At 42.0% G+C, this 27,239-nt stretch overlaps 1 protein-coding gene across 4 annotated transcripts; it reads right to left on the minus strand.

Annotated features, from left to right (window-relative positions):
- Positions 1-153: 153 nt before the first annotated feature.
- TFDP1 (transcription factor Dp-1) lies at positions 154-24,558 on the minus strand. Of its 4 annotated transcripts, none has more exons than XM_033147711.1 (12): positions 24,435-24,558; positions 22,128-22,210; positions 13,106-13,172; positions 10,223-10,329; positions 9,710-9,831; positions 8,264-8,429; positions 7,834-7,980; positions 6,570-6,638; positions 5,300-5,451; positions 4,049-4,215; positions 2,910-2,991; positions 154-1,425 (listed from the first exon to the last, which is right to left on the minus strand). In XM_033147711.1, the coding sequence occupies exons 2-12, from the start codon at positions 22,137-22,139 to the stop codon at positions 1,275-1,277; spliced, it is 1,242 nt and encodes a 413-aa protein (XP_033003602.1). In that variant the 5' UTR covers positions 22,140-22,210; positions 24,435-24,558; the 3' UTR covers positions 154-1,274. The 4 variants fall into 4 exon arrangements, with proteins under 4 accessions (XP_033003602.1, XP_033003603.1, XP_033003600.1 ...); XM_033147712.1 differs by having other exon boundaries at positions 7,834-7,977; positions 24,273-24,509; XM_033147709.1 differs by having other exon boundaries at positions 24,273-24,508.
- Positions 24,559-27,239: the final 2,681 nt, after the last annotated feature.

The raw sequence follows: 27,239 nt of genomic DNA on the forward strand, positions 1-27,239 counted from the left end.
GTCTGTCTCTCACAATTTATGTAGAGATATAAATACCTACCTACTTACCCATTTAAAGAGCTCTGAAACTCTTCCAAACTGAAGAACTATATCACAAGTCAAAACACAACAAAGCAGAAGGTGAAAATAATCTTGATTAGAGAAACAAAGAACTTGTTAAAAATGCCCACGCGCGTTTTATTAATAAAAACTAATAGTGCCACAATTAAACAAGTAAAACAAACTGCTTATATTCCATAAAATATTACAGAAAAGTTTATTTGTGTTTCAATAAAAAGACTACTGTCTTAGAACAGGCAGCTGACAGTATTTGTGCAGTTAATTCTTTGTGAATAAATTTTAAAAGACTACCACCTGCCCTGAAATTTCTTTTATAAAAAAATGAAGTATTAAAAGTGATTGACAAATTTTGAGTTAAACATAAAACATTCTCTATATTTAATTTCAACTTTATAATAGATTACTGGAAGATGTTTAAGAAACAAATATAAACATTTGTTTCAGTACATGTCTTTTATATGATAGACTTATAAGGTATGTAAACAACTATATAACAAATTGTTTTCAAAATCTGCCTGTAAGAAATCAGGCAAATTTTTATCATAGGCAAAACTCATCTCAAACCTTCAAGACATTTACACAGCTGTGCCAGCTTGGCAGTAAACATTTGCCAAAAATTGTATTTCATATGTCCTAACATTCAGCAAACACAATATATAAATTTGATGGAATTACAATGATCAGAGTAATTTTTAAAAGGGAAATAAATTCACACAATTTCCGCAAACTAACATTTAAAAAGAGGCTCTTTTGTTTGTTTCTTTGGAATCTGCATGATCAGCAAAATATAACATATGTTTGCTATGCTTCAGTACGAAGTGTCACCTAAATGCACTCTAAATAAAATGCCATTCAGTGTATGCATTTTTGACAGGTGGACAGATTTTATTTTCCATTAAATGTGGCTACATTTTCAAACTTAGCAACAACACTTAGGGGCAAAATGCATTTTCCTTCAAGTTAAAAATTCTAAGCAAAGAGTAAATAAAGGTTCTGCATTAACACACTGGTATCAACACACACATCCTCACCACATGTAAAAAAATCTACATAAAACAAACAATTCTTCTTACTTTACTGGAGGAGCAATTTCTAAATTCAGGACTCTTACCAGTATCTCCTTGATGGGGCAATTTTATGACAATTCTCTTCCTAGAATTATTCCTGAAGCTTGCTGAATTTTAACATTTTAAAAAGTCTACACGCAAAAAATATCAGTCGTCATCGTCATTTTCATTAAAGTCCTCGTCATCATCGTCGTCGTCATCTCCAACATAAGACACTGGTGTCTCTACTCTAGAGCCGCTATATTGAGATCCATTGGAACTTGTAGCTAACATTCCATCCCCTCCGTTTGAGTAGTCACTGAAACAAAAGCAAATCAATACTTTTAACTGGTTTTCCATTAATGCATTAAGTTTTTACAACACAACTATGCAGGAGGAAGGGTGAGAAAAGGAATGTGCCTTAAGAAAATTTTTGAACTGAAGTCATGCAAGGTTGCTACTGGACCCCAGGGACTTTGCTCGTATCTTTGGCTAGGATTCCAGGATCAACTGCTGTGCCTCCCTGGACACAATAGCAAAAGAAAAGAAAAAGCCTTTGTGGGTATGAATTGGGACCAACTTCTCAACACCTCCCTATGGCTGCTCTACACTATCATCGTCCTTTGGGCTTTTAACTCCTTCAAAATGCCTATCAGGAAAACTATTAGGCAAACCAAAAAGTGAAATTTGCACTTTGGCAAAAGAAGCACTTTCCTTAGGAAGTCTCAGCAGCTGCTGATAAGATTTTATCTGGCTAACAACAAAATCCAACTGACCAGAATCCATCACCCGCTACCAAGCAAGCCTCCCGGATCAAGACATCGGTTGGTTGCATTTTTATTGGGTAACATGTTTTCTGGCTAAAATTCTGGGGAGGGAGATATTGGGGAGAATACAGGTGGTGGTATTTGGAATGTACCATATTGGCCTGAATATAAGCCTCACTTTTTTTCCAAATTCTGACCATGAAAACTGCGGCTTAAATTTGCGACCTTACAAAAACTGGCTTTTACGGCATCGCTGTTGAAACAGACAAACGGTAAAACGGAACAGGTGTGAGTGCCTGCGAAATTTTAAGGATGTGGCTTATATTCAGGTGCTGCTTATATTCGGGCCAATGCGGTAATATGCTGTATGTGGGGAATAAAGTCGATTTTGGTCCATATCAGGGAAACCACACTTTTAAGCTGTATCGTAGGTGGCATAGGACCGCAGGGCAAATGTCACACGCCTCTCACGTTGACAAGGCTGTGGTGCTAGGGGAACATACTTCTACCTCTGGTGAAAGCATTTGTAGGTCTATACATTTTTGGTCCCTGGTTTTTAATGAAACTAAGCAGTCAACTTAATTACACCCTCTTCTTGCTCTCCTATTTTTGGGCATGACAATAAGATGGTTATATTATAAGATTTTTTAATATATTTTATTGGCTACTGCAGGCATAGGCAAACTCAGCCCTCCAGATGTTTTGGGACTACGACTCCCATTATCCCTAACAGGACCAGTGGTCAGGGATGATGGGAATTGTACTCTCAAAACATCTGGAGGGCTGAGTTTGCCTATGCCTGGGCTATTGCATGCTTGCCCACCATACAGAAATTGGAATATATTGGATATTCCAATAATGTTTGGAATATTGCCATTTTTGAAGAAGTTACACACCACCTTTGAACTTTGCAAAGCACAGCTACATCGGATACCTTCTATCCAGTCGAGTGGAATTTTATTTTGTATACAAATGAACACCACTTACAACAACTTACACCAGGTTTAACAGTATTTAAAGAGAAATCCCATCTAACCTGTTTGAAAATCTTGTCCCATTTGAAGCTGAACCTGATGAGGATGAGACATACACACTGCTTATTGATCCCTGAGCCATTTCTGTAAAGGAAGAAAGCATTATGAATTCTGCAGCACTGATTCTGTACTAAACACAAATCTAATCCAAATATTTTTTACATGTAGTAAAATTTAATACAAAGCGCCCATCACAAATATTTTTTTTAAAGCAGCTTAAAAAATAATAATATTAGGTTACACGGCCCATTAAAGTTCCCACTAAAATATAGGAGCACTGAATAATCTCTAAAGTGCATACAAAGCAGAAGAAAAATTAGAGGGGGGGAATAGGTTTGGGTGTACAAAGCCTATTTCCCTAAAAGGATTCCACAGCATACAAAACTAAGAGTATCATTAAAACACCCCACTGTATTTTAGTAAATAAAACCCATTCTACAGAACAGCAGGTAAGGATGAAGATGGCAGCTTCCTTTTACTATGAAAATAGTGAACATTCTTAACTGCTACTTAAAAGTGTGGAAAAACGTGCTAAAACGAAATCAGACATGGTTCAAATTTGCTCTGATAGCTGACAAGTACATATTTATCAAGCCAGCCAACCATTGCTTTTCGTTCTGCATGATCAATGGTGGCCAGCAGTGGAGAACGAAAGAGCCATATAGTGTTGTGGCTGCCAGAGATCTCCTAGCACACACTCCAATCCAGTTAACAATTATTTCAAGGACAGCTTTGTTAATTCTGATGTCCTGCAGTCCTTTTTGACACCAACTGAGGATAGCACCATAGCACTTTACAAATGATTCTCCTTTCTGCAATGATTTATAGGATTGGCATGGCACCTAACATTTCACAATCAACTGCTTGATAATCCACCTCTATGTTGGTGGTGGTAACTCCACAATGATTTGGAAGTTTCTGAACTATTAGAACTTTTATTTCCATCATTTGGGGGCAGGGTAGTTCTTAAGAACTTTTCACTCAGAAAATGCTTTGCTTAGGAAACTGTACTGATAAAAGGCTTTGCAAACTACTTGTATGCTATAGCGCTGCATATCGCAGTTGTGTCAAGTTCCAATGGCAGTTTGGTTTCTTTTCCATGCACGTTTCAAATATAAGGAAATCTTCCACAGAACCTTACCTGTCACATACGGTTCAAGAGCTTTAGGAACCAAGCTCCTTGCATTTTTTAGGTCCTCTGCTGAGCAACTTCCGGATTCTAGCCCAAAAGCCATTCCCATGCGCTTTAACACTTCTATATCATCATGTATTTCAAATGCATTGTCAAAATTAAATAGATATTCAAACCTACAGAAAGTGGGTAGAAACTGGTCAAAAAGCTATGCACATAGGGTTATAAAATTTTCTTCCAAAGTGTATCTTCTACTAATATGCAACTTTTAAAAGATAGAGCACATTTTGATGTTGTTATACAATTCCAACACTGTCTTTCAGGAAGCAGTAGTCTCAAATTTTTCAATATTTCATATATTAGTAAGATAATTGGCCCCATCAAGACCAACACTGTCCAGTCTTTTGGGGAGCCCTACAGAAATCAGTGCTGAGGAGTGCAGCTCACAGAATCAGCTATAATCTCATCAGGTTATAGAATGTTGAGGCCAGCTTTTTCACTAGTAGCACCAATGTGGTAGAATGTTCCAGCTGCTTAAATACAGTAAGTTTCAACTATGTTCCTCTGGCTCTTAAAGACATACCTGTTTAGAAGCATCCCCGCCCCCCAATATCCTGAACTGAACCTCCTGTTTTAACCTCTGTGCTGCTTTAATGGGCTTACTTTATTGTACATTTTATTTGCAAGTTTTTAACACGCTGAATGAATTGTTTTAGTGTGGATTTTCATTATATGCATTTGTATTTTTTCTGCTGGTTTTTATACTTGTAAACAGCTTCGAAACCACTTAGACAATTAGGTGGTATATAAATATAAAATATTAAAATCAGTATTTGCAACCCAAACTTTGTCAGTATTTAAGAGTTTAGTTCATTTTCCTGCATAGATTTCAGGCTAGCTCCATTAACGTGCAGCTGGTTGCAGTTTTGCTCTCCCCTTGCAAGAGCATGAGCAATGAAATTATGCTCCCTGTCTTATTGTGTTATGACTGAATTGGGGGTCCTGGTTTGTTGCTTCAAATAAACCACAACATGAAGGCAAGATTTCTTCTTTGCTTACCAGACATTGGTTTGAGCAAAACAAACTATGTTCCCCATTTGATATATAATGCTAAGACAAGTACAATAGTTTGTTGCTCCCATGCTTACTAGAGGGAGGAGCAAAGCGCAAGCCGATCACTTATTATAATTTATCATGCAAATGCAGCCAGTGTATTCACAAGGAAAGAAGAAAACACTTGTTTCCCTACTAGCAACCTACTTGTCATTAGAAATACTGCAGTCAATCACAGTCTTCTTGCTGGTGTTCACAATGATAAATGGCAAATGAATGACAGAATTAGAAGCTGGTGGTCTGTTTGCTTGCTGTTCTGTTTGACGATTTCGCTGAACAAGATTCTTGAAGGCAATTTGCTGTTAAGGGATTTAAATATAAACAACTTCATTTTCTTTAAGAATAGGGAAACAATTGTGAAGGCATGTTTGGCATTAATTCTTAAATAAGAATATTTAAGAATAATTAAACTAGTAACACTAGTATCTATCCTGAAGTGTTTCTGGATTAGGCACTCTTAAGTTTTGAGAAATGCCTCCTTTTTGGTTACCAGGTGATACTGGTAAGTGTCTAAGTCTACAGACAGAGACAGACACACAGACACACACAGTGGAGGGGTTTTTCCTCTAGCTCCAAAACACAGTCCAGAACATGGAGAAAAATCTAACTTCTGCAAAGTGAATGACCTCTGCGCAAACTTTTAAAACATAAGATCATCCATAAAATAGAAGTAAAATAAGATGAGGAAAGACAGTGGTTAGGGAAGAGAAAAATCTGCCTAATCAGGTAGGGCTGATCAGGAAGCTGAAGAAAAGCCTATTCCCTTGGTGCTATTTCATATATGCAGATACTGCCTGGTTACCAAGAGGAAGTACTTTCCAGAAGTAAAAAGGGTGCTGTTCTTGAAACCCCAGAAAAATGCAAAGAAGACTGTCTAATAAACACCCCTGAAGTTGTTCCAGTTAATTATCATTTTTATTCTATTGTTTAATTCTACTCTATCTTTTAGGGCGGGCCTAAAATAAAAATAGGAGACACAAAACATATAGAACGGAATCAGATGAAGTTGCAAATAGGTGCCTGCAATAATCAAGAACGAAAATTGTGTAATGCCTTATTGCTAACGTGAATTAAAACCATTGGGAGAAATCATTTCGCCTTGCCAGATGGGAAAATCTCCCCTCTCCAATCCCCATGCACAGTTCTGGGGGGTTCTCCCAACCCTCCAGAGCTGATCTGAGGCAGATAACAGGGGGAGAGCACCTTTGCAGTAGCAGGAGCTCTTGCCCTGGCTTCTGCTAGCCCACCTGCTTAGTTGACTTGTCCAGCCCATTATTCTCTTATTCCCAGTCATGTCATTTACCTATGTAGGATAAAGTAAGTGCTTCAGGGGGAAACTGGCTCATCTTAACGCATTAGACAATTGATAAATAAATATAAAGTGATTTGGCAAGGCAAACAACTGTTCCAAAAATACCTGAAGTATTAGCTCTTGTAGTTGTGACTGTTTTTGCTTTATTCTTTCAAGTCTTCTCTGTCGCTCCACCTTAAGAAAAGGAACTTTTGTTAGTTTTAGAGAGGAGTTGGGTGAATTTGAGAAGTACCGTAGCTACATAATGCTCTGTATGTGGACTAAAATCCAAGGAACCAAGAAGTTCATTCTGTGAATCTAAGGGGGCTTTATACTTGGTTCTCAAAAAGCAGCACCCTGTCTCAAGTACAGTGGTACCTCAGGTTACATACACTTCAGGTTGCATACTCCGCTAACCCAGAAATAACGCTTCAGGTTAAGAACTTTGCTTCAGGATAAGAACAGAAATTGATGGCAGCACAGCAGCAGCGGGAGGTCCCATTAGTTAAAGTGGTGCTTCAGGTTAAGAACAGTTTCAGGTTAAGAACGGACCTCCAGAACGAATTACGTTCTTAACCCGAGGTACCACTGTAATATATACATTTGAAACATAGGCAAGATTCCAAAGCAGTTCACAAGACAGCATGAGAATCAGCTGTTTTAGGGTTGTTGTTTTTTTAATATCAAAGATTTCATATCTGCTGAAATGAATTCCAAACATTATTTGTTGTTCTTAAACAACAACAGTGTGGCAACAGCCATAAACCCTCTCTCTGCATACAAGAAAATCTTGAACACCCAGAGCTAACTACCATCAAATGATACGTAAGCCTGCTCAGAGATTATTTAAAAGACAATCAAAATAATTCAACCAAAAATGTATCTGTTTCTTATAGTGAAGTCATTGATAGAATGAAGGGGTATTAAACAGAGATGCTTATGGAATCTGACCCTATTAGATTCTGCACTAGATTCTAAGGTTCTACTTCATTGTAGATATTCCCTAAAGTGAAACGCAAATTTTCACTATTAGTTACAGTGTTCTAGAATATTTCCCGAACGTGGGAGGAAGTGTCAACTGTCTACTCCCTCTCTCTCTCTTCCGCCAGCACTTGGGAGGCTCTTTCCCTGCAGATTTATTTTTACTTATGAAATTCTGCAAATGCACAATCATTTTCAAGTAAAGAAAGTTACGATTTTGAAAGCCACGTGTGCAGAATCAATTATTCCACCACTCCAAAATCTGGATCTCCAGCCAGAATGAAACCCTGTGTGGAACCAAAGTCATGCTACCATCTTGGAATGGAAGTGAGGGAATCTGTTCATCCCAAGTAATCAGAAAATAAGATTAAAGAAATGCTGCAAATGAGAAATGTCCACCGCATTTTACCTCTAAATTCTGACATTCCTGAGCTGAATTAGTAGGTAGGCCAATCCATTTTATTTCTTTCTTCTCCTTGGAAATAATGTTCATGGCCATAAGGACATTTAAGGCATCATAGACACGTCGTCTAATATTCTTCTGATCATAAGCCTGCTGTTGAATTAAGAGTATTAGAATATCTCTGATTAAACTATTTTAAAGATTTTATCCAGTCATGGAACAGATGAAGTAATATCGCAACTTTGTCAGTTAACAGAGTAGCATTTCTAATCTTGAAAACAAGAACTTGAATTTTTCATAACACACAATACACACACTGGGATGATCCCTAACAGAGAAAGCAAAAAGAAAGGGGCTGTGTCTGCATGTAGGTATTTGTAGCATGCAGGAAAAGGGTTTGTCGTCTCTACTAAATTCAGAATATGAATATATTTACCGATTCATTTGGTGAGATGTGTGCATCTGCAGTACTAAACTCTGCAACTAACTCATCTGCTACCTCATTGTATGAGGTCGTTCCTTTCCTCTGAACCTTCTCACAAACTTTCATAGAGAAGTGCCGCAAACCCTTGCCATTCTTCTCACCCTTTTTGTTGCGCTTCCTAAAAATACAGATAAAATGAGTTACACACACACACACACACACACACACACACACATCCCCAAAACCAATGAGACGACTTTAGGGTGGGTTTCTTTTTTTAAGAGAACCGATACCCCAAATCACTAGTTTCATTAAACCTTGTGCAAAAGAAGGCTTCATCAATGATAAAATATGTTCTAATGGTGGCAGTGTTGGCCCACTGCCTTTAGAAAATAGTCTGCATAGAAGCAGAACTCATACTTACTTTGCCAAACCTTTATTAGGCATTACAAATAAAGGCCATCATAAAATGTCCATATATAAAACTATAAAATATATACAAAAACAGCCAAAACCAGAAGCAGAACTCCTCAAAACAGTATTTTTTAAGAAATGCAATGGCACTGAATAAATTGTTTTAATGAACGTAACTGAATAAATTGTTTTAATGAACGTAACTTGTTGATTTGGACACCCACGTCTGACCTAGACACACAACAGTTAAAATATGAGGATTTATTATTATTATTATTATTATTATTATTATTATTAATACCCTGCCCATCTGGCTGGGTTTCTCCAGCCACTCTGGGAGGCTTACAACATATCTAAAAACATAATAAAAATATCAATCCTAAAAAACTTCCCTAAACATGGCTGCCTTCAAATGTCTTCTAAAAGTCAGATTGTTGTTTATTTCCTTGACATCTGAGTGCGTTCCACAGGGAGGGTGCCACTACTGAGAAGGCCTATTATGACAATAGGCATACACTCCCATTACTCAAAACATTTTGGGTTTGCTTACAACGTTATTCAAAGGAAACTCTATACAAATACACACCATATCTACCTTCAGATACCAACCTTTGTGTGAGGAAGAAACGAACTATAAGTTTAAAAGAACTGTGTGCAATAATGTCCTCAAGTAGATGGAAAGGGCTTTGGTCGAGGAGAGGCTTCTGCTGGCAAAACAGGGAGTGAGGTGATTGTCATTGAATTCCCCCTCCCCTGTAGCTCCTTGCACCACCTCCCATGGTGTTCTGAAGGGTCCTCCAAGTATCACATGGGGAGTTCTTAGGGAAACTGGCAAAAGCTCACTTCCTTCCCTGATTCTGCTAACATAAGCCTCCAAGGATATCACTGGATTCGGCCCAATGTTTTTCAGCTATTAGCTAACGAGCTGGATATGAGGCCCAACTTTAGTTACCAAGAATAAAGCTTTTGAGGCATGTGTTTTCCTGTGAATATGTTGTAACATTTTCCTGTGAATATGTTGTAACCTAACTAAATTTTACTCACCCAGCAGACCAAGGCGAAGAATCTGCAGTCTGGTTCTGCGGTACGAAGTGTGTGTTGGGTGTATGTGGACTTGAAACCAGAATAGTATTGGGGGCTGAAGGTCTCTGAGGTGTACCAATAACCTACAGTTAATACAAAATGTCGGTTAATAAAATAACATGCCACTCCTATTCAGATTAATTTTATGAGCTTTCTTTGTATGGAAGCAGTAATTTTATACTAGATACATTTTTAAAAGTAAAATCACAATTTACATAAAATAAATAAATAAAAATCCTCTCCTCAGGTATTTTGCCCAACCAAGAAACTCTAAGTTGGAATCAAACCTGCAGCACACCAATGTCTATAGGGTCACAGATTAGTCACCTGTGACGCAGAACAATCCTATGCATGTTTTGTCAGAATGTGTCCCAATGTTGGGGCTGACCCCAGCAAAGGATTAACGTGACACCTCAAAATCTACAAGTTACATATCACAAAATGAATCAGTAGGTTTTCCAATAGGCCTCTTACCATTTGTTGTGCAATGTTGACATTAGATTGTCCAAAAGTTTTCGGTAGGAGTTGTTTTCCAAGTGTATTTACTGCGGAAGGGTGAACGGCTACTAATGAAACAACACCTAAAATACACAAATTGAAGTTACAAAATGGTAACAAATAACTGGCAACACAATTAGCATCTGACTAGGCAAGCTAAAGAGGTCAGTCTAATATTTAACCTAATTCTGTTGCACACGTCCAAGTTAAAATGCTTTTAAATGTGAGACCGGGAGACATTCTTTACTTGAGCAAATGTTAGGATGAAGTCCTTGAGATAAACCATTGAGCTCAAACATAATAGCTTGATTTAATTCTCTGAAGACAGAGAAATCAACGTGCCAAGATTAGAATCCCTCACTATAATTTATCTGACATACTGACTTAAACTATTACCAGAAACATCTGCTTTGCTTGAAGATTAACTTCTAAATCAGGCTGGATAATCTGTGGCCTCCATGATATTTCTGAACTACAACTCCCATCATCCTTTAGTAATGTCTTTCATTTTGTAGTTGTGTGATTTGTGCTCATACTGTATTGTGATGGCCATTAGCTATAAACAATAAAATCATCTACTGACTGAACTCCCATCTCCTTGACCATTAACCATGCCAATTGGAGGGTCATAGGTTCCCTACCAAGGTCCTGGATAAATCTTGTCAGCCACAAGTCAGTATGAAGAAAGCTTCCACATCTCTCGCCAGTTTTCTGACCTGTTTCATTGGTGCAGGTATGCAGCGCCACACTTTACAATCACATCCATTTTTACTTGGAAACAGTGCGAAGCATAAACAGAACTGCAGCCTGTGTCTCCAAGTTGTCATGAAGACAGAAGTTTTTAAAAGTTGTATATGAACAATGCATATATGCATTTCTGTATAAATGCTGCCACCCTGTGGTACAAAATATTTTATAGAAGTAAAATTTTAGAATAGTAGAAAGTGAAAAAGTATTCTATTCACTTGAATAGCTACAGAATATTAGGATGGTGTATATCCAGCCAATTACCCACCCACCCTTCCAAGTAATTAATGCAGTGTTGTCTGAAATAATTCAGGAGGGATTTGATTACTAAAGGAAATAAGAAAATACCAGTAAGTTTCTGGCAAGTAGCATCTGAGATTGGAAGAGATTTTTAACATTAACAATTCTAGTGTGCAGCTTTTTAAAAGTGCAATCTTTATGAGACACCGGTATAGCCTAGTGGATTGTCTTTCTTTTTTGCAGATGGCATTATACGCCTATTTTGAGAATGAGAAAATTGCAGTCGCAACCAAATCCTGATGAAATGTTTGTGGTATAAGTCAGTAAGTTGATTCAGGGAACTAAAGTAATAATAATAATAGTTGTTGTTGTTGTTGTTGTTACTACCCCCACCCATCTGGCTGGGTTTCCCCAGCCACTCAGGGCGGCTTACAGCATATCTAAAAACATCAAACATTAAAAACCTCCCGATACAGGGCTGCCTTCAGATGTCTTCTAAAAGTTGTGTAATTCTTTTATCTCCTTGACATCTGAAGGGAGGGCGTCCAGTAAGGGAACCAGCAGAAGACCCTCGGAGGAGGACCTCAGTGTCTGGGCTGAACAATGGGGTGGAGACGCTCCTTCATGTATACTGGGGTGAGGCATTTTAGGGCTTTAAAAGTCAGCCACAACACTTTGAATTGCGCTCGGAACAAAAGTGGAATTGTTCCGCTGAGAAATAACTGTATCAGTCTCAAATGTATTCTTACTCACATTTGGATGCCCTATCCCATAAAAATAATTTTATTAAAAATCTGGGATACAAACACATTAGTAAATAAATTGAAGCTTTATTTGTTAAGGCAGGAGTCACAACCTTTCTAGGCCTATGGCACATTTGGATTTTTGAGTGGGTGCTATCCCCTTTGGTCACTTCAATTAAAGACTTAACACTCCAAAGCCTCACTTTCAGAGAGTACTGAGTAACACACTCTTTAATAAACAACTATGAAACAGATACAGGTTGCCGCTGTGGCTCCCCTCAAACAACACTATGTCACACAACATGGTGCTGCTCAAAAGCTCCACCCTTTGGGTCAAAGATAAACAGCTGCATAAATAAGGCCTTAGACGCATCCATGGGATTCAAAGATGTTGCTGATGAACTACATACCATTCTGAAATCTGAGTAAGGAACAATGTGACTGGCTGCTGTGGACACTCATGATAGCTAAACACATAATAATCCAATAATGGAAGGAGAGGTCCTCTCCCTAATTATACAATGGACCAAAGATACCAGCCAGCAGCTATGAGAAGATGCCTTTTCCACAAGGGGAAAATGGAAAATTATTGGGCACATGGACTCCCTACACAAATTCATTTGTGTAACAGGCTGTCACTGATCATGGCAGTATTGGCTGCCACTGATTATGTGCACTTTTAAAAAATTATTGTTGTTTATTGTATTGTTTTTGTATAAAGTATTTTTGAAAAATTCAGTGAAAACCTATAAATAAGAAACACTGAGTGGTCAATATGCACGCTTTCTTCTACAACAAACACCACTGTGCAGGTAGCACCACATGCCTAGGATATATTTACTGATTAAAATTTGTACATGCTGCCTTTCATCTGTGAAATTTTAAAGAGGTTTACAAAGTACTAATAGATCTGGGTCACTGTGAGAAAGACTAGGCCCAGGTGTCAAGTGTGGCTAGGAAAACAGCCATTGCAGCCAAGTTGAGCCCACCAGGGTCTTCAGATAAGAGGAATGGGACCCACACGAGGATTCTTTGCCCAGGACTCCTCAAACTTGAAGCCAGCCTTACTACACACACGGAAGTCTTACTTCATTAAATATGAAGGCCAATGACAACAAGAGTTTCTTACCTTTTCCTGGACTAAGATTTTGGTCTATAAAAACCTTTAATTCTCCATTAGCTTCAATTAGACCAGCCTATGAGAGAAGACACATTTTATTTAGATGTAAAGTACTTTGCAAACAAATTACATTCCCAGATCCCAATAGGTTTTGCAAGGGACCATCCAAATCCATCATCAAATTATAGGTTGCCTTTGTGTCCACAAATGTATTCTGTGATTTGTTGGTGGTATTGTTGTCACTCTCTATAAAAAAATAATTAAGTTCCATGAGGGTCTGCGCCTTGGATTTTTTGTGGTCTTGGCAAGCACCAGATCTGTGATGTTTACTGTGCAGGCTTATCATAGCACTCTGCTCCAGGTCTACCTATGTGCACAAAATCCCCATTAGCCTTCCCCCTTAGTTCAGGCCACACCTTGTTTTGTACTAAGGAGTTGGGGGACTTGCACATAGGCACATACACACTCCTAATGGCCCATTATGCATACAGACTTATCAGCTGGCAATTGTGTAACCCAGCTCTTAGTAAGAACAAAATATGCAATATTCCGACCCATTACACACACACACACACACACACCCCGCAGAAGCAAGCAACTATGTAGACTGCTCTGACCAATACATGGTTGACATTTGTCCTCTTTACCAGGGTCATGGGCTTCTATCAGCTACCTACACCAAAGGAGTTAAACTATCACATACATTTCCCTTTCAAATGCCTCCCTCTGGCCCTAAAGTGAGTACTGGAGTTTTAGCTTAAAGTTTCTTTTTCAACTTAGGAAAGCAAAACGTTTTAAAATGTCATCAAAGCTGCACTTCACAAGGAATACAGTTGCCATAAGACCTCATAGGAATTCAGCCTGGAGGTCAGACCAGGGTTTGATTGCCATCACCAGAACTTCACAGCAGGTGCACTGGAAATCTGAAGTACACACAGTTGTTTACTAGCTCTTTATAGGCCTACCTTGTACCCTAGAGTGTACCGCCAGCCAACTCACCAATTTTGCTTCTTGTTGACTAGCACATGAGCAAAGCAACTAGGGAATTATTTCTCCAAGTCAGGACTGCTGTGAACTTTTAGGACTGAATCAAACAAAATGTGAAGCATATCTTTAAAATAAGCCAGCAGTCTGCATTATAAAGCTCTACATATTCAACCCTTATCACGCTTACAAGCAGAGCAAAAATTAAAGGTACTGTAAGCACAAGGGAATAAATTTTTTACTAACTTCTTGTATTTTCTTACCTTACTACCCCCAAAGAAAACCCTCACTTTTCAAAGGTGAGACTTTTATTGTGGTTCCCTAGGGCAACAATTTCCACACTTTTTAAATTATCATGGAGATTTTTTTTAAAAAAAAATCAAAGCTCCTTATGGCAACTAGAAACGGAATAAAATGATTTAGTTAACAATACCATTTGGAATAAGTCAACATGTTAACAGCAAAGATGGAGCCCAGATTAAAGGATAGAAAGCCACTAAAATAAGAATTTTGATGGCTTAGTAAATGAGAAGTTTTACCATTTTCAGCATGCAAAATAACTAAGAAGTTATTTCACTTTGGTTACTGATGCTTGGCATCAATCAAAACTTGGAACAGCTCTCTTGGATTTACATGGAAAGGAAAGCGAGCCAGGTTTAATCAGCATATTGATGGGACTAAACTTCGCCACCCCAAGCATTGTCAGCAATTTCATGTAGCTGTTAAACAGCATGTGGGACAATACAGAACCTTGAAGGACACTGCGGTCAAAATGTCAACCAGGAGTCGCCCCCATCCCCAGCACCACCTTCTGGAACTACATCTCAAAGGAGGACACTTCAAAGCAACCCAGTCTCACAGTTCAAAAGGTGGTTCGGCAGCATCAACAGAGACACACACCCCCACAGACACACATTCAGCTCCAGGTGCACTAGGGCAGTGTTTTTCAACCTTTTTTGGGCAAAGGCACACTTGTTTCATGAAAAAAATCACGAGGCACACCACCATTAGAAAATGTTAAAAAATTTAACTCTGTGCCTATATTGACTATATATAAAGTAATTCTCTTGAATAGGAATCAAATAAACAAATTTTCCCCACGGCACACCAGGCAACATCTCGCGGCACACTAGTGTGCCGTGGAACAGTGGTTGAAAAACACTGCACTAGGGCAGAGAAAGTTATCTCCATTCAACAAGCAGACCAAGTTACTGTAGATTGAAATGAATCAACGAAGAACATTGGTGCTGAATGCTCAACCACCTCGCTCAAGAATGCAATACTACAGACTAGCTGAATGTTATCATTTACCAGTGGGTCATTCCATATCAAGTGATCCAACTTTTTTACCTCATGTCATCCAATTTTCTTAATATTTTGTACACTTGTTGAATTGTCAGGGTACTGCCCTCGCCTCAGAGCAGTGGTGTCAGGGCTTTCTGGGTATCGTGAGCCCCCGCCCCACCTTTTCAGCAACTCTTCCTCTTCTAGTGGGGAAGGCAGCAGTCCCTCTAGTGGGGCGGGAGAGCCTGACCAGGGAAGTGCGGACCAGGGCTCTGCCAGGGTAGGAGAGCCATCGCACCGAGCAGGCACAGGGGGAGACGCACCTCTTCCGTCTCCCCACTTGCGCAGAGGGGGGAGGCGCAGGGATGGTAGGAGGGGGTTCCGCATCCCGCGGCTTTTATGCTGGGCAAAGAACCAGAAGGAGTCATTCCCGGACTCTGGCTAAGGATGAGACAGACGTGAACCTTTATGCTCTGCACTGTAAATATCTGCACAATAAAGAACTTAGAAAAGAAGTGACGGAGTCCGCTTGGTTACTCATGAGCAACATCTGAGAACCTAACATGAATGATCAAAACTAAGTTTAAATCTAAAATTTTAATTTTTTTAATCTCGTGTGAGTGAAAAGTGGAATGGAAATATAATAAATGAAATGAAATTCCCTCAACACAAGTAAATTATCTGCAATGATTGAGGCTGAGGGAAAGAGAACTGGGGGTTAGAAGTCCTTTGCAGCAATATGTGAAGTGTCCTTCATTAGTTGAACTGCACAAAATGCAACAGCAGATAATGAACCAGGTATTTTAAACATGACCAATTAGGCATGTAAACCACTTCTAAAGAAATCTGAATTTACCCCTCCTGTTGTAAGATAAAGCCTCGCTCCCACCGCATCATTTCAGCCCAAAAGTTGCACTTGCTCCAGCAGGGTAAGAAATTACATGGAAAACTTGCGCAGTTAGTTACATTCACATCTTTCATGCAGTGTCTTCTAACTTGCCCTTCTCCTCAAGCAGGTATGACTGAACAGCGCCCAAATCTAGAATGCAAAATCTTCAATGTAAAACCCGCACCCCCCAAATTTCTTAACATTGGTACAATGTAACCTTCCTTTAAGAAAGGCTTATTAACTGGAATAAAAAAAAAGAATGCTTTGATGTAGTTTTAAGAAAAGACTTGATGTGTACAAATATTTTCTATCAAGTTCAAGAAACCAGCTGAATTCCCTCAGAAGTCAGATATACCAGTTAGATATGGAACATAATACTCTAGAAGCTGCATAAACAAACAAACAAATTACTCCACAGACATTTACTGAATGCATCTATTTTCCAATTGCAAAAAAAATGCTATTTGCCGTGCTTTGCTTGGAGCTGGATATAGAAAGGAACAACAACAACAAAAATATGTTTGAGTGATAACCCAACCCACATTGCTTGAAATTCTATATACTTTAATGTTAAATTCAATTAAGCTACATGCTACATACAGAAAGAGTCTGTGCTTTTTGTTAAGTATTACACATTATTGGCCACAGATACATGTACTGCTATGGGGTACTAAAACACATATGCCAATATGCATTGTGTCCCTTACATTTAACTCAGTCTTCTCTGCACACGGTGACTGCATTCACACCCCACAGTAAGCTATGAGTAATATTTTAACATGAATATGCAGATTACTCTCACTTTGCTCTTCCTCGCCAGTGAGCAGAAGCAATAACTTAGCGCTGTGTCAGAACTGGGGATTGTGGCTTGTTCCACTCCTGCAAATGACACTCTTAAGTCAAGGTTTGTTCTTTATATACCGATCGTGATTTGAAAGAAACAAACCATGTTTCCCAGTTTGGACATAATGGCTAACCATGATTTTAAATTATTTTGTTTCCACTGATTCTCGTAATTATTTAGTTTCAATTATTACTTTATAACTTGATAATATAAGCAGCATAAGATAGTATGCAGCCCTCTCTGAGAGAGGACAATCTCTTTGCACTAGAGAACCTGCAACATTTTTTAAAGCCCTTTTACTTCAGGGTAGCACAAGGTATAATTATATAACAGCATACAGTTGAACTCTATAGCCTGGTTGAGCAACAAAGAATTGCCAACAATAATAGTTCTATAAATGATGTATTTAATTACCATATTTCTCTGTGTATAAGACGAGGATTTTTTTTACCCAAAAATTAGGTTTAAAATCAGGGCTCGTCTTATACACAGGTAGTGCAGAGGGGGGTTGGTTGATTTGTTACAGCCGCGAGCTGGATATTCTCTGTGGCGATAGGGTGGGTGATTGGTGGCTGTGGCAAGAGTTGATGGTGATTCGCTGCCACTGTGGCAATGGGGCGGTTGATTGGCAGCTGCGGGTATTTGGCGACGTATGCAATTTTCAGCGGCGTAAGCAATTTTCGGCAATCATTCCTCTCTCCCCCCCCCCCCAATAAGCTTAACAACTCTGGGCAATCCTCCCCTCCAAATAAGCTTAACAACTCTTGGAAATCTCCCCCCAATTTTCTTAATTTGGAGTCCCGAAAATAGGGGCATGTTATGCACGGGGGCGTGTTAAACATGGAAAAATACAGTAGTTAACATATTGATTTGAACTAAAGACTGCCCCCACTACTTGCCACTCTTTGCCACCTTGAGTCCTCTTTTACGAAACTCAAAAATTCAATAGTGCTGGAAAGTTCAGGTTGTAGAGGTAGCAAATTGATCCCCCTTGACTTCCTGGATTACTGCCTCCCCAATTCCTTCCTGCCAATAGTGCCTAGTTTATTCTGTTCCTGGGATTTGCTGAGGCTGTGCCTCAAGCCTACAATCTCCTTGGCTTTTCCTTTCATCACAGATCCATCAGAAATTATTTTTTTCAGTTTCCTTCTCAGTCCATTTTCCCACTTTGACACACTTCCTTTAATCACACTGCCTCTTTGTGAATCTGACTGGCACCTTTACCTCTTCTCTATCTTCAGAGACGTATAGTAATGGCAGTTCTGCTCCCATCAGTCATAGCAGCAACCATTCAAAAGCTATTTTAAGTATGTCATAGGACTTGGGATGTTCTTTCTTTAAACAACAACCAACCAATGCCACACACAACCTACGTAGGAAAGTGCCCTCAGTTTCAAAGGAATCTGCCATGCTGCATAGGATGTGCGCTATTACTCAATGAATAGAAGTGTAAAGACTCCTACTGCATGGTGATTAGTTGAGCAGCTCTTTGGAACCTGGCCACATGAATCGTAGGTGTACAAAAGCAAATAACTATAAACTGTGCAAGGTACTGCTTTCTCAGAGGATACGGAACTCCTTCTTACAAGATTAATATATTGCAAATTCACTTAAAATAAATCTATGGGTAAACTGAAATACTGTGTATCAAAGATTGTGTATTTCATTTGTGGCCATTTATTCCATGCCCTCTACTTGAAGGTCACAGGGTGGACCACAACATCATATGGTATATATCACTGAATAAAAAGCTGTTAAAATACACTTCATCCAAAACAAAGATTGCCTGAAAACAACACAAAGGCCTGACAGAACTAAAATGTCTTAACCTGCCACTAAAACCAAATGAGAGTGGCCTGATCCAAGGGGAAAGACAGTTCTGAAGTCAAGGTGCTACTTCCAAGAAGGCCCTGCTCTGGGTCAACTAAACCTACTCTTCTGTCACTGATGGCACAACCAATAAGGAATCTCCTGCAGATCTCAATTCAGAGGCAGGATGATCCTGGGAAGGTGCTATTTCAGGTAGGTGGCCCCCAAGCCATTTAAGTTTCATATATTAAACTCAACACCTCAACAAATAGCCAGCCAGTGAAGTTGCCTCAAAGCTGGTTCAATATGCTTGGGGCACCTAAACTTAGACAGCACCCAGGCAACAGCTGCAACCTCCAAACAAACTTCAAAGGAGGCCCGATGTAGAGTCATCAAAAGTCCAACTATCCTTATCCAGGAATGGCAACAGCTAGGGAATCGGGCATATCTGGTGATCCAAGTCTCCAATGACAAGGTGAGATTTAGGAGTACCCCTGGATCACACAACTGCTCCTTTAGGGGGAGTGCAACTGCACTCCAATCCTAATTTCTGGACCCAGAAAACAATCCATAGGGCCCCTGTCTTCTCTAGATTCAATTTCAGCTTACTGGCCCGCATCTATCCCTTCAGCACTCGATTCCAATAGTTGTAAGAGATGAGGCAAGGTACAATCAGCGTACTGATGACGTTGCCTCAAGTCCCCTGATAATGGCTCCCAACAGCTTTATGCAGATCTTAAATAGCACAGATCCCTGCAGGACCCCATGGTATAATTGCCATAGGGCTGAGTCTCGCAGCATCACTACAGTCGTACCTTGGAAGTCGAATGGAATCCGTTCCAGAAGTCCGTTCGACTTCCAAAACCTTCGAAAACCAAATGGGACTGTAATTCTAAAAACAAAGCTTAAGTCGAACATGGATATCAGCAATACATTTTAGAATTTGCAGTGTACTTTCAAAAGAAAAAAAAAGCCTCATTTCTCTGGATTTACAAGGACATGTAATATCCTGAGGCCCTAAACATGGCAGGAGGAAATTGCATTATAAAACACTTTTTAATTGTGTATGCTTATAAAGGAAATCTGAATTTAAGACAAAAGTGTTAAGTCCACACTTGCCTCTTAAACTCAATCACAAGAGTTTATCAAACAGATTTAGTTAGAACCATAGTGGAAAATATGACTTCTTAATTTTAAGTATCATAAAAGTAATATACTGAATTTATTGTTGTGAAGGCCTACTGGATTCAGGAAGCAGCAAGTTTTCACAGATAGCATTCTAGAGATGCCAGAGTCCATATAGGTGATCTTGTATTCAAGATGGAGAAATTATATGTGAAAAACTAAGTACACCCTTACTGCTCCATAGGAATTAAGAGGACAAGTAGCAGACAGGGGCTGCTAATCAAATACCCATGCTTAATTGATCATCAGCAAGTGTGCCCACCTCCATAAAAGCCAAAGTTTTAGTAGACTGTCGGTCTGAAGCATTCAGGTGTGTTTTAACACAACGCCAAGGAGGAAAGACGACACAATGCTCTTAGAGAAGCAAGTGCTACTGCCCATGAAACTGGAAGGGTTCCAAGGCCATTTCCAACCAATGTAAACTCCATCATTCTACAGTGGGAAAGGTTATTCAAAAGTGGAGAACATTCAAGACAGTTTCCAATCTTCCCAGGAGTGGACACCCCAGCAAATTCACCCCAAGGTCAGACTGTGCAACATTCAAAGAAATTGCAAAAAAACAACAACCCAAGAGTTGCATCTCAGGCTCTACAGGCCTCAGTTAGCATGTTAAATTTTAAAATCCATGACAGTACAAAGACTAAACAAGTATGGTTTGGAAGGGTTTCCAGATGAAAGCCTCGTCTCTCTAAAAAGAACATGGCAGCACGACTTTGGTTTGCAAAGCTGCATCTGAAAAAAACCACAAGACTTCTGGAACAATGTTCTTTGGACAGATGACATCAAAGTGGAGATGTTTGGCCATAATGCACAGCACCACATTTAGCCAAAACCAAACACAGGATACCAGCACAAGCACCTCATACCAACAGTGGTGGAAGGGTGATGATTTGGGCTTGTTTTGCTGCCACAGGACCTGGGAACCTTGCAGTCATTGAGTTGGCCATGAACTCCTCTGTATAACAAAGTATTCTACAGTCAAATGTGTGACCATCTGCCCAACAGCTGAAGCTTGGCTGAAATTGGGACATCCAACAGGACAAGGATCTCAAACACACCAGCAAATCTACAACAGAATGACTGAAAAAGAACAGAATCAAGGTGTTGCAATGGCCCAGTCAAAATCCAAACCTCAACCCAACTGAAATGCTGTGTGCGACCTTAAGAGAGCTGTGCATAAACAAATGCCAGCAAACCTCAATGAACTGAAGCAACGTTGTAAAGAAGATTGGGTCAAAATTCCTGTAGGATAAAGTCCTACAGAAAACAATTACTTCATGTTATTGCTGCTAATGGTGGTTCTACAAGCTATTGAATCATAAGGTGTACTTAGTTTTTCACATATGGATTTTCTATTTTGACTTTATTTCTGTTAAATAAATCGTAACATGGTGTAATATGGCATGTACTTTTGTTCATTTGAGGTTGTATTTACCTAATTTTAAGACCTGCTAAGAACAGATGATTGCTATTATGTCCTGATATGTAAAACCACAGAATTCAAAGAAGGTGCACTTTCTTTTTCCCATGACTGTAAGTAACCTTCCTTGGTGTTTCTATATCAGTACAGAGATCCAAACACAGATCTGTTACTTGTCTCTAAGCCCACATTATTTTTGCAGTGGATGTGGGCTGCAAGACCACAAAAGCTCTCCATTATACTTATAGCATTTATGATGGCTCAGTTTAGTTGCCAACCAACATGTTTTGTTGTCGTTAACTAGTTAGCATGCATAGTTGTTCGGGGAGGGGGGGATTCAAAATGGGAAACTTGATTTAAAACAATTATTTTTCTGTCCTTTTTCTTTGCACTTTTAATTGCCCAATTTAAATTAACTATGCAGAATTTGGGACTGCCAAACTAAGCACAGCCCTCTATGTGTTTGTGATATCCGAGTGATATTGTAAAACAGGGTTTGTCAAGTACACACCAGCCCACAATACATGGTTGATGAACTGTTTAGCTTGATGTGTTGTGGAAGCCTGCTCTAAATCAATGGGATTACCCATACCACTGTACTTACAAATATACTTACATCTTTTGCCATGTTACTTAATCCGAGAAATCAGTTCTTTAGTTGCTTGATTGCCACAGGTACAGGAACAGTAGCAATGTATTCTAAAAACGATAAATTAAAAGAGAAGAACTTGGTTATTGTAGGGAAACACATTTTAAAATTGAGATGGCTACATTTTCTTGACTTTCAGCATGGGGCTGTAAAAGTAAGTTACAGTCTGAAAGATCCAACTTAAAGCCTTCATAAATTAAGAGCAGCTCTGTCTCCAAAGCGTTTGGCCCCTGATCTTATGGGAATATAAAGGCAAGATTGCCTGAACTGACAGGATCATAGAGGTGGGGATGGGGAGTTGCACCCTGTCCAGCTATGCACTGGATGACTGAAAAGCATAAATATGCCTCCTGCATAAATCTGCACGCAACCCCCTTCCAAGAAGAAGGGAGAGCGGGGTGGGGGGCTTTGCTCCTGACCCATTAACTGCAGAACAGTTGCTAGGCCTCAGGGGCCCAACCCCCTACTACACTCCCCCCCCCCCAATGTTGAACAAAACACACACTGCTTCTCCATGCGAACATGCAAGCAGGCCCAGGAAATTTACATGCTGCTTCGGGGGCGGGGGGGAGGAAACTGGTCCTGAGAGTCCCTGTGAAAACCAGGCGAAGCAGCATCTGCGCTCCATAGATCAACTCCCGCCAGCCCCCGCCTCCTGCACCTTCCCGCCCCCTCTTCAGGGCCTCAGAAGCCCGACCAGAGCCCGGGGAGTCTGACGCTGGAGGGAAGAGACGGGGGGCCACCCAGGCACCAACCTCACCCTCAGCAGACCCTCCTCCTCGCCCGCCCGCCCCGGGGAAGGGGGGAGGGAAGAGACCGGGGTAGGAGAGAGGAGGAAGGAGGAAGAGGATCCTCGCATTAAACCGTCCCGCCTAAGCGCTTCCCACCAGCAGCAAGCAGCACCGCCGCTGCCTCCTCCTCTTCGTCTCCCACCTGTCTTCCTTTTCGGTCTCTGCAACCCACTCCCCGCCCAAGGCGCCGACGGTACCTGAGGAACTAGAGGAGGAGAAGCAGGGAGCAAACTCCATCCCCCACAACACACTCCCGAGCAATCCCCCACCCACAGCGCCGCTCTTGCACGGAAAGAGAGAGATGCCAACTGCACATGTGCAATGCACGGCCCTCCTCAAAACCCCCTCGGGGGTGGGGAGAAGCAGCCGAGGAGCAACACCATCACCTCTCGGCTTCCTCCTCCTCCTCCTCTTCCCCCCCCCTTGCAAGGCAAAGCAGCTGTGTTTGTGGGGAGATAAGGTTGAGAGGGGGGCACCTTTCTGCTCTCCCCCCCTCCCCGACAACCTCCGGCCACATACATACACACACTCGTTCAACTGCTCCAGAATGAGCTCTGCCAATAATTATGAAGCGAAATAAGTGTGCATGGGAAATGATAATAAGTTGCCCCCCTTCCCACACGTCTTTTCACCCCTTCAAGCGCGTCTCCACCCCAACTCCTCGGTTTGCAAGCCTCTTTTCTTTTCTTGGTTCCAACAGTTTCCAGAAAGTGTGAAGTTTTCCTAAAGCGAAGGAGGGAACACTTTTTTTGGGGGGGGGTGTCGTCCCCCCACACAACACGAGTTCATTTCAGTCATCCCTTAAGGCTGTAGCCGTGTGCAGGCTTACTTGGAAGCAAGCTCCACCGAGACTTTTGCATGCTTACTGGATAAAAAAGCAGACATGCAAAATAATAATAATAACAACAATAATAATAAGGATCGGCCTCAATCCTAAATAAAGCTTTTACCTGGGAGTAAATCACACTTAAATTTAGCCGCTCTTTCTTCTTCTACCGTACTTGGGTTAGGGATCGGGGTGCAGAGCTGCGATCCGATGCACAATTGCTGATTACTTGGAAACAAGCCCCCTCTCCCGCGCGCTTACTTTCGGGTAAACATGCACGGGATCGGGTTGCAGGCAACAACCCCTCCTGCTCCTCCTCCTCCTCGCGAAAGCGCCATCATTCCCTGCCCCTGCCAAAGCTCACCCAGCCAAGCCGCGCTCTCCTTCCTGCCTCGCTTTGCTGCCTCCTCCTCCCCCCCACCCCCAAAGCTCCACTCCGCTTGTCTGGCTTGGAGGTTCCCCGGCGCCGACCCGCAGGTTTGCCCCCTCTCACACCTGTTCGCGCTCCTTGCACGGAATGGGGCGGATGGGGAGGAACGGGGCTCGCCGCTGCCTCCGCTCGCCCTCCCCCCCTCCGCCGGCGGTCCCGCGATTCTTGGCTTTTTGGCGGTTGGCACAGAAGGAAGGCAAGGGGGAGGGAAAAAAATTGAAACTTACACTTTCGTGCGTCCCTCCGGCGTGACGCTGCGCGCTGACGTCACTGGGCTGTAACGTGCCCCACATAGGAACACGCGGGGCGACGAGCGAGCTCCCTCCCACATCCCATCGCCGCTCTGCCGCACGCTCGCTTCGGCCGGCCTACTGGGCTGTCGCAGGCGACAGGCCCGCGCATGCGCGAGGTTTTCGCGCCTTCGGGATTCCCTTCACGCCTTGCTCCTCCCGGGCCCTTGAGAGCGCGGGAAGCTACAGCGCGAGACCGGCCGTTGAGCCGGCGGCAATGCCGCCTTCGGGAATCTCGCGGCTTCCGCTTTTGTGTGTGCTGCCATCACTCTTCCCGCCAGTCGCATGGAGGAAATGTATAATTGTGCCCATAATGCAGGCACTAAAAAGTGTTCTGTATAACGACTACCCCGTTTCCCCTCCTCCCCCATCTAAACCCATTTTTTATTCCTTTGCAGAAATGAGCCGCTGCTTTGGTCTGCATTGAGCTCACAGTATGCATGTTTTTGCACATAATGACGTTTCTCCACCTTTGTTTATTTGCTGCCAGTAAGCATGCATAACGAGCTGTGTAAAAGTGACTTTGCAAAGCATGTACGCGACATACTTTGACATGAGAGAACAGAGATGGTTCACTTAACATGGGGGGGTGGGGAAGGGAACAAGCTATTTTGGAAGTGGGTGGACATTTTCCAAAGCAAATATACATCAGTTAAGTGATAAAGCAAATACTGTACAAAGAAGACGGGTGGGGGAGGAGGGGTCAGCCTCCCCTTCAATGTATGTTTCATTTGAGCTAATAATAGTAGGCCTACCTCATGCTACAAATATTGACAAGAGATTACTGATCTTAATTATCTTTATTCCCATAACAGTTTTAAGGTTAGGGTGGGCTTAACAGGACATCCTACAAATTAAACAGAAGTTTAGGTTAGCCCCCTTGCATAAATAACATTTTCTAGGTTCTCCAAAGCCCTTAGTACTTCTCTAACAGTTTTTGATCACAAGTTTCCATACCGCTTTATGCAGATGGTGTGGCCCTTGCACTGGCGGATGAAGAGAAGTGTGGGGGAGTGCAGCGCAATCCCAGTGGGGTGCCATTGTGGCTGCCCCCCCCCCCCCCGCCCGTGCTGGGCGCCCTCAGGTGGCATGCCCAGAGGCGGAGGAACCCTCTCCGGCACCCAGGGTGGCCCAGCCCGTACAGACTGTGCATGTGCAGCATCCTGTACAGACTGCGTATGTGCAGCATCCCGCGTATGTGCACTCGGTACAGTATGCCGCACATGCGCACCCCGTACAGGCTCGCGCGCAGTGGCTGTATGGGCTTGCACGGTGTCCATACGGGCTGCCACTTGCACGGTGACCGTACAGGCTGCCGCACAAGCAGCATCCCACACAGAGTGCGCATGTGCGGCAGCCCGTACAGACGCCGTACAAGCGGCATCCAGTACAGACTGCGCATGTGGTGACCGTACAGGATGCCGCTCTCACGCAGTGGCCGTACGGGCTGCCGCTTGCTATCAATTTACAGAGCACTCTGATATGAGTGTTCATTAAATCTAGTTTAATAATAATAATAATAATAATAATAACAATGTGTTGCAATGGAGGAGGGCAGGGGCAACAAAACTCCTGGCACTCATTCTTTCTTGCTACAGAACTAAAAGATTTATCCACTTTTCTCCTTTTTCTCTTGGGTGGTGTGTTAAGTGGTCACCCTAAGGGAAAACAGGTCCCCCCCCCTTGGAGGAAATGGACTGATCGGAACCCGTCTGTGACATCAGCTCAGAATCCCAACCTCACTTGGCAGTTGAGGCCAACTCCAGCCTTGGCTCAACAGCCTTTTGGATGGCTTAGCTGCGACAGAATCGGAAAAACTGGGGCTTTAATTTATTTTTAAAATCACAACATATTAGACAGAGAGAAAGCAGGAGTGACAATCCGCAAAGTCTGAAGATTAATGCCTGGGGAAATGGTGAGGGGACCAACAGGAAATTGCTAAGGGAGTTTTGAGTCCTTTTATTCTGTTGCAGTGGCAGAGGAAAGGGGTGTGGGGGAGTTGGGTTCCGCTCCAGGTGTCATAACTGAGGGGGGTGGCAAAATGACGAGTTAAAAAAAAAAAAATAGGGCTTGCAAAACTTGTTAGTTCAGTCAAGAAACACGGCTGGCATTGGGTGCCACACGGCAGGGGCCAGCACGGCAGGGGTTGCAGGCTCGGCGCTGCCTGAAACGGCAGCATGGGACATGTATCTGTCCACTGCCTCTCCCTCAGCCACCCTAGAGCTGAGGGGGAGGTGGCAGAGAAGCTCCATGAAGCACCCCCCTGCCCGCAGGACCCCCAAAATGCACTGGGCACCCGAGCGGCTAGTTATGCCGCTGTTCTGTTGTTTCAATTATGGGTGCCTTGAGAATTAATGCACTGTGCTTGTTGCCCCACTCGTCCTAATGGACCAGCCCCCCATGGCACCAGGGCTTTAGGGCTTCCCTGGCAAGCGACTCAATGCGGGCAGGAGAGTTTGGCTTCTGGGTTCCTGCCTGTCTCATTCTGGGCTGCTGTCTTTCTCCCCTCTCCCCACCACCACTGCCACCACCTCTGGGCTGGTTCCTCCATCCTGTCCGTGCCAAGTCATCCTCTGAGGATGGAGATCCCTGCGACAAAGTGGTTGGCAAGGAGGACAGGCCAAAGGAAGAGCCAGGCAGCCCCCCAGGAGGAAGGAGAAGTCAAGAAGGAGACCCTGAGATCACAGTATACAGATTTGCTCAGTCTTGAATGGGTAGGTGGCGGCAGCCTAAGGAGTGATT

This window comes from Lacerta agilis, chromosome 4, assembly GCF_009819535.1.
Source record: "Lacerta agilis isolate rLacAgi1 chromosome 4, rLacAgi1.pri, whole genome shotgun sequence".
Classification (NCBI taxonomy): domain Eukaryota; kingdom Metazoa; phylum Chordata; class Lepidosauria; order Squamata; family Lacertidae; genus Lacerta; species Lacerta agilis.

What these genes read in the sequence shown, in the direction of transcription:
- TFDP1 (XM_033147711.1), bottom strand. An exon ending in AGGAATGTCAGAATTTAGAG is followed by an intron (nt 6,639 to 7,833) that starts GTAAAATGCGGT and finishes CCTTTTCTTAAG; the next exon opens with GTGGAGCGACAGAGAAGACT. An exon ending in TACAAGAGCTAATACTTCAG is followed by an intron (nt 5,452 to 6,569) that starts GTATTTTTGGAA and finishes ATCCCTTAACAG; the next exon opens with CAAATTGCCTTCAAGAATCT.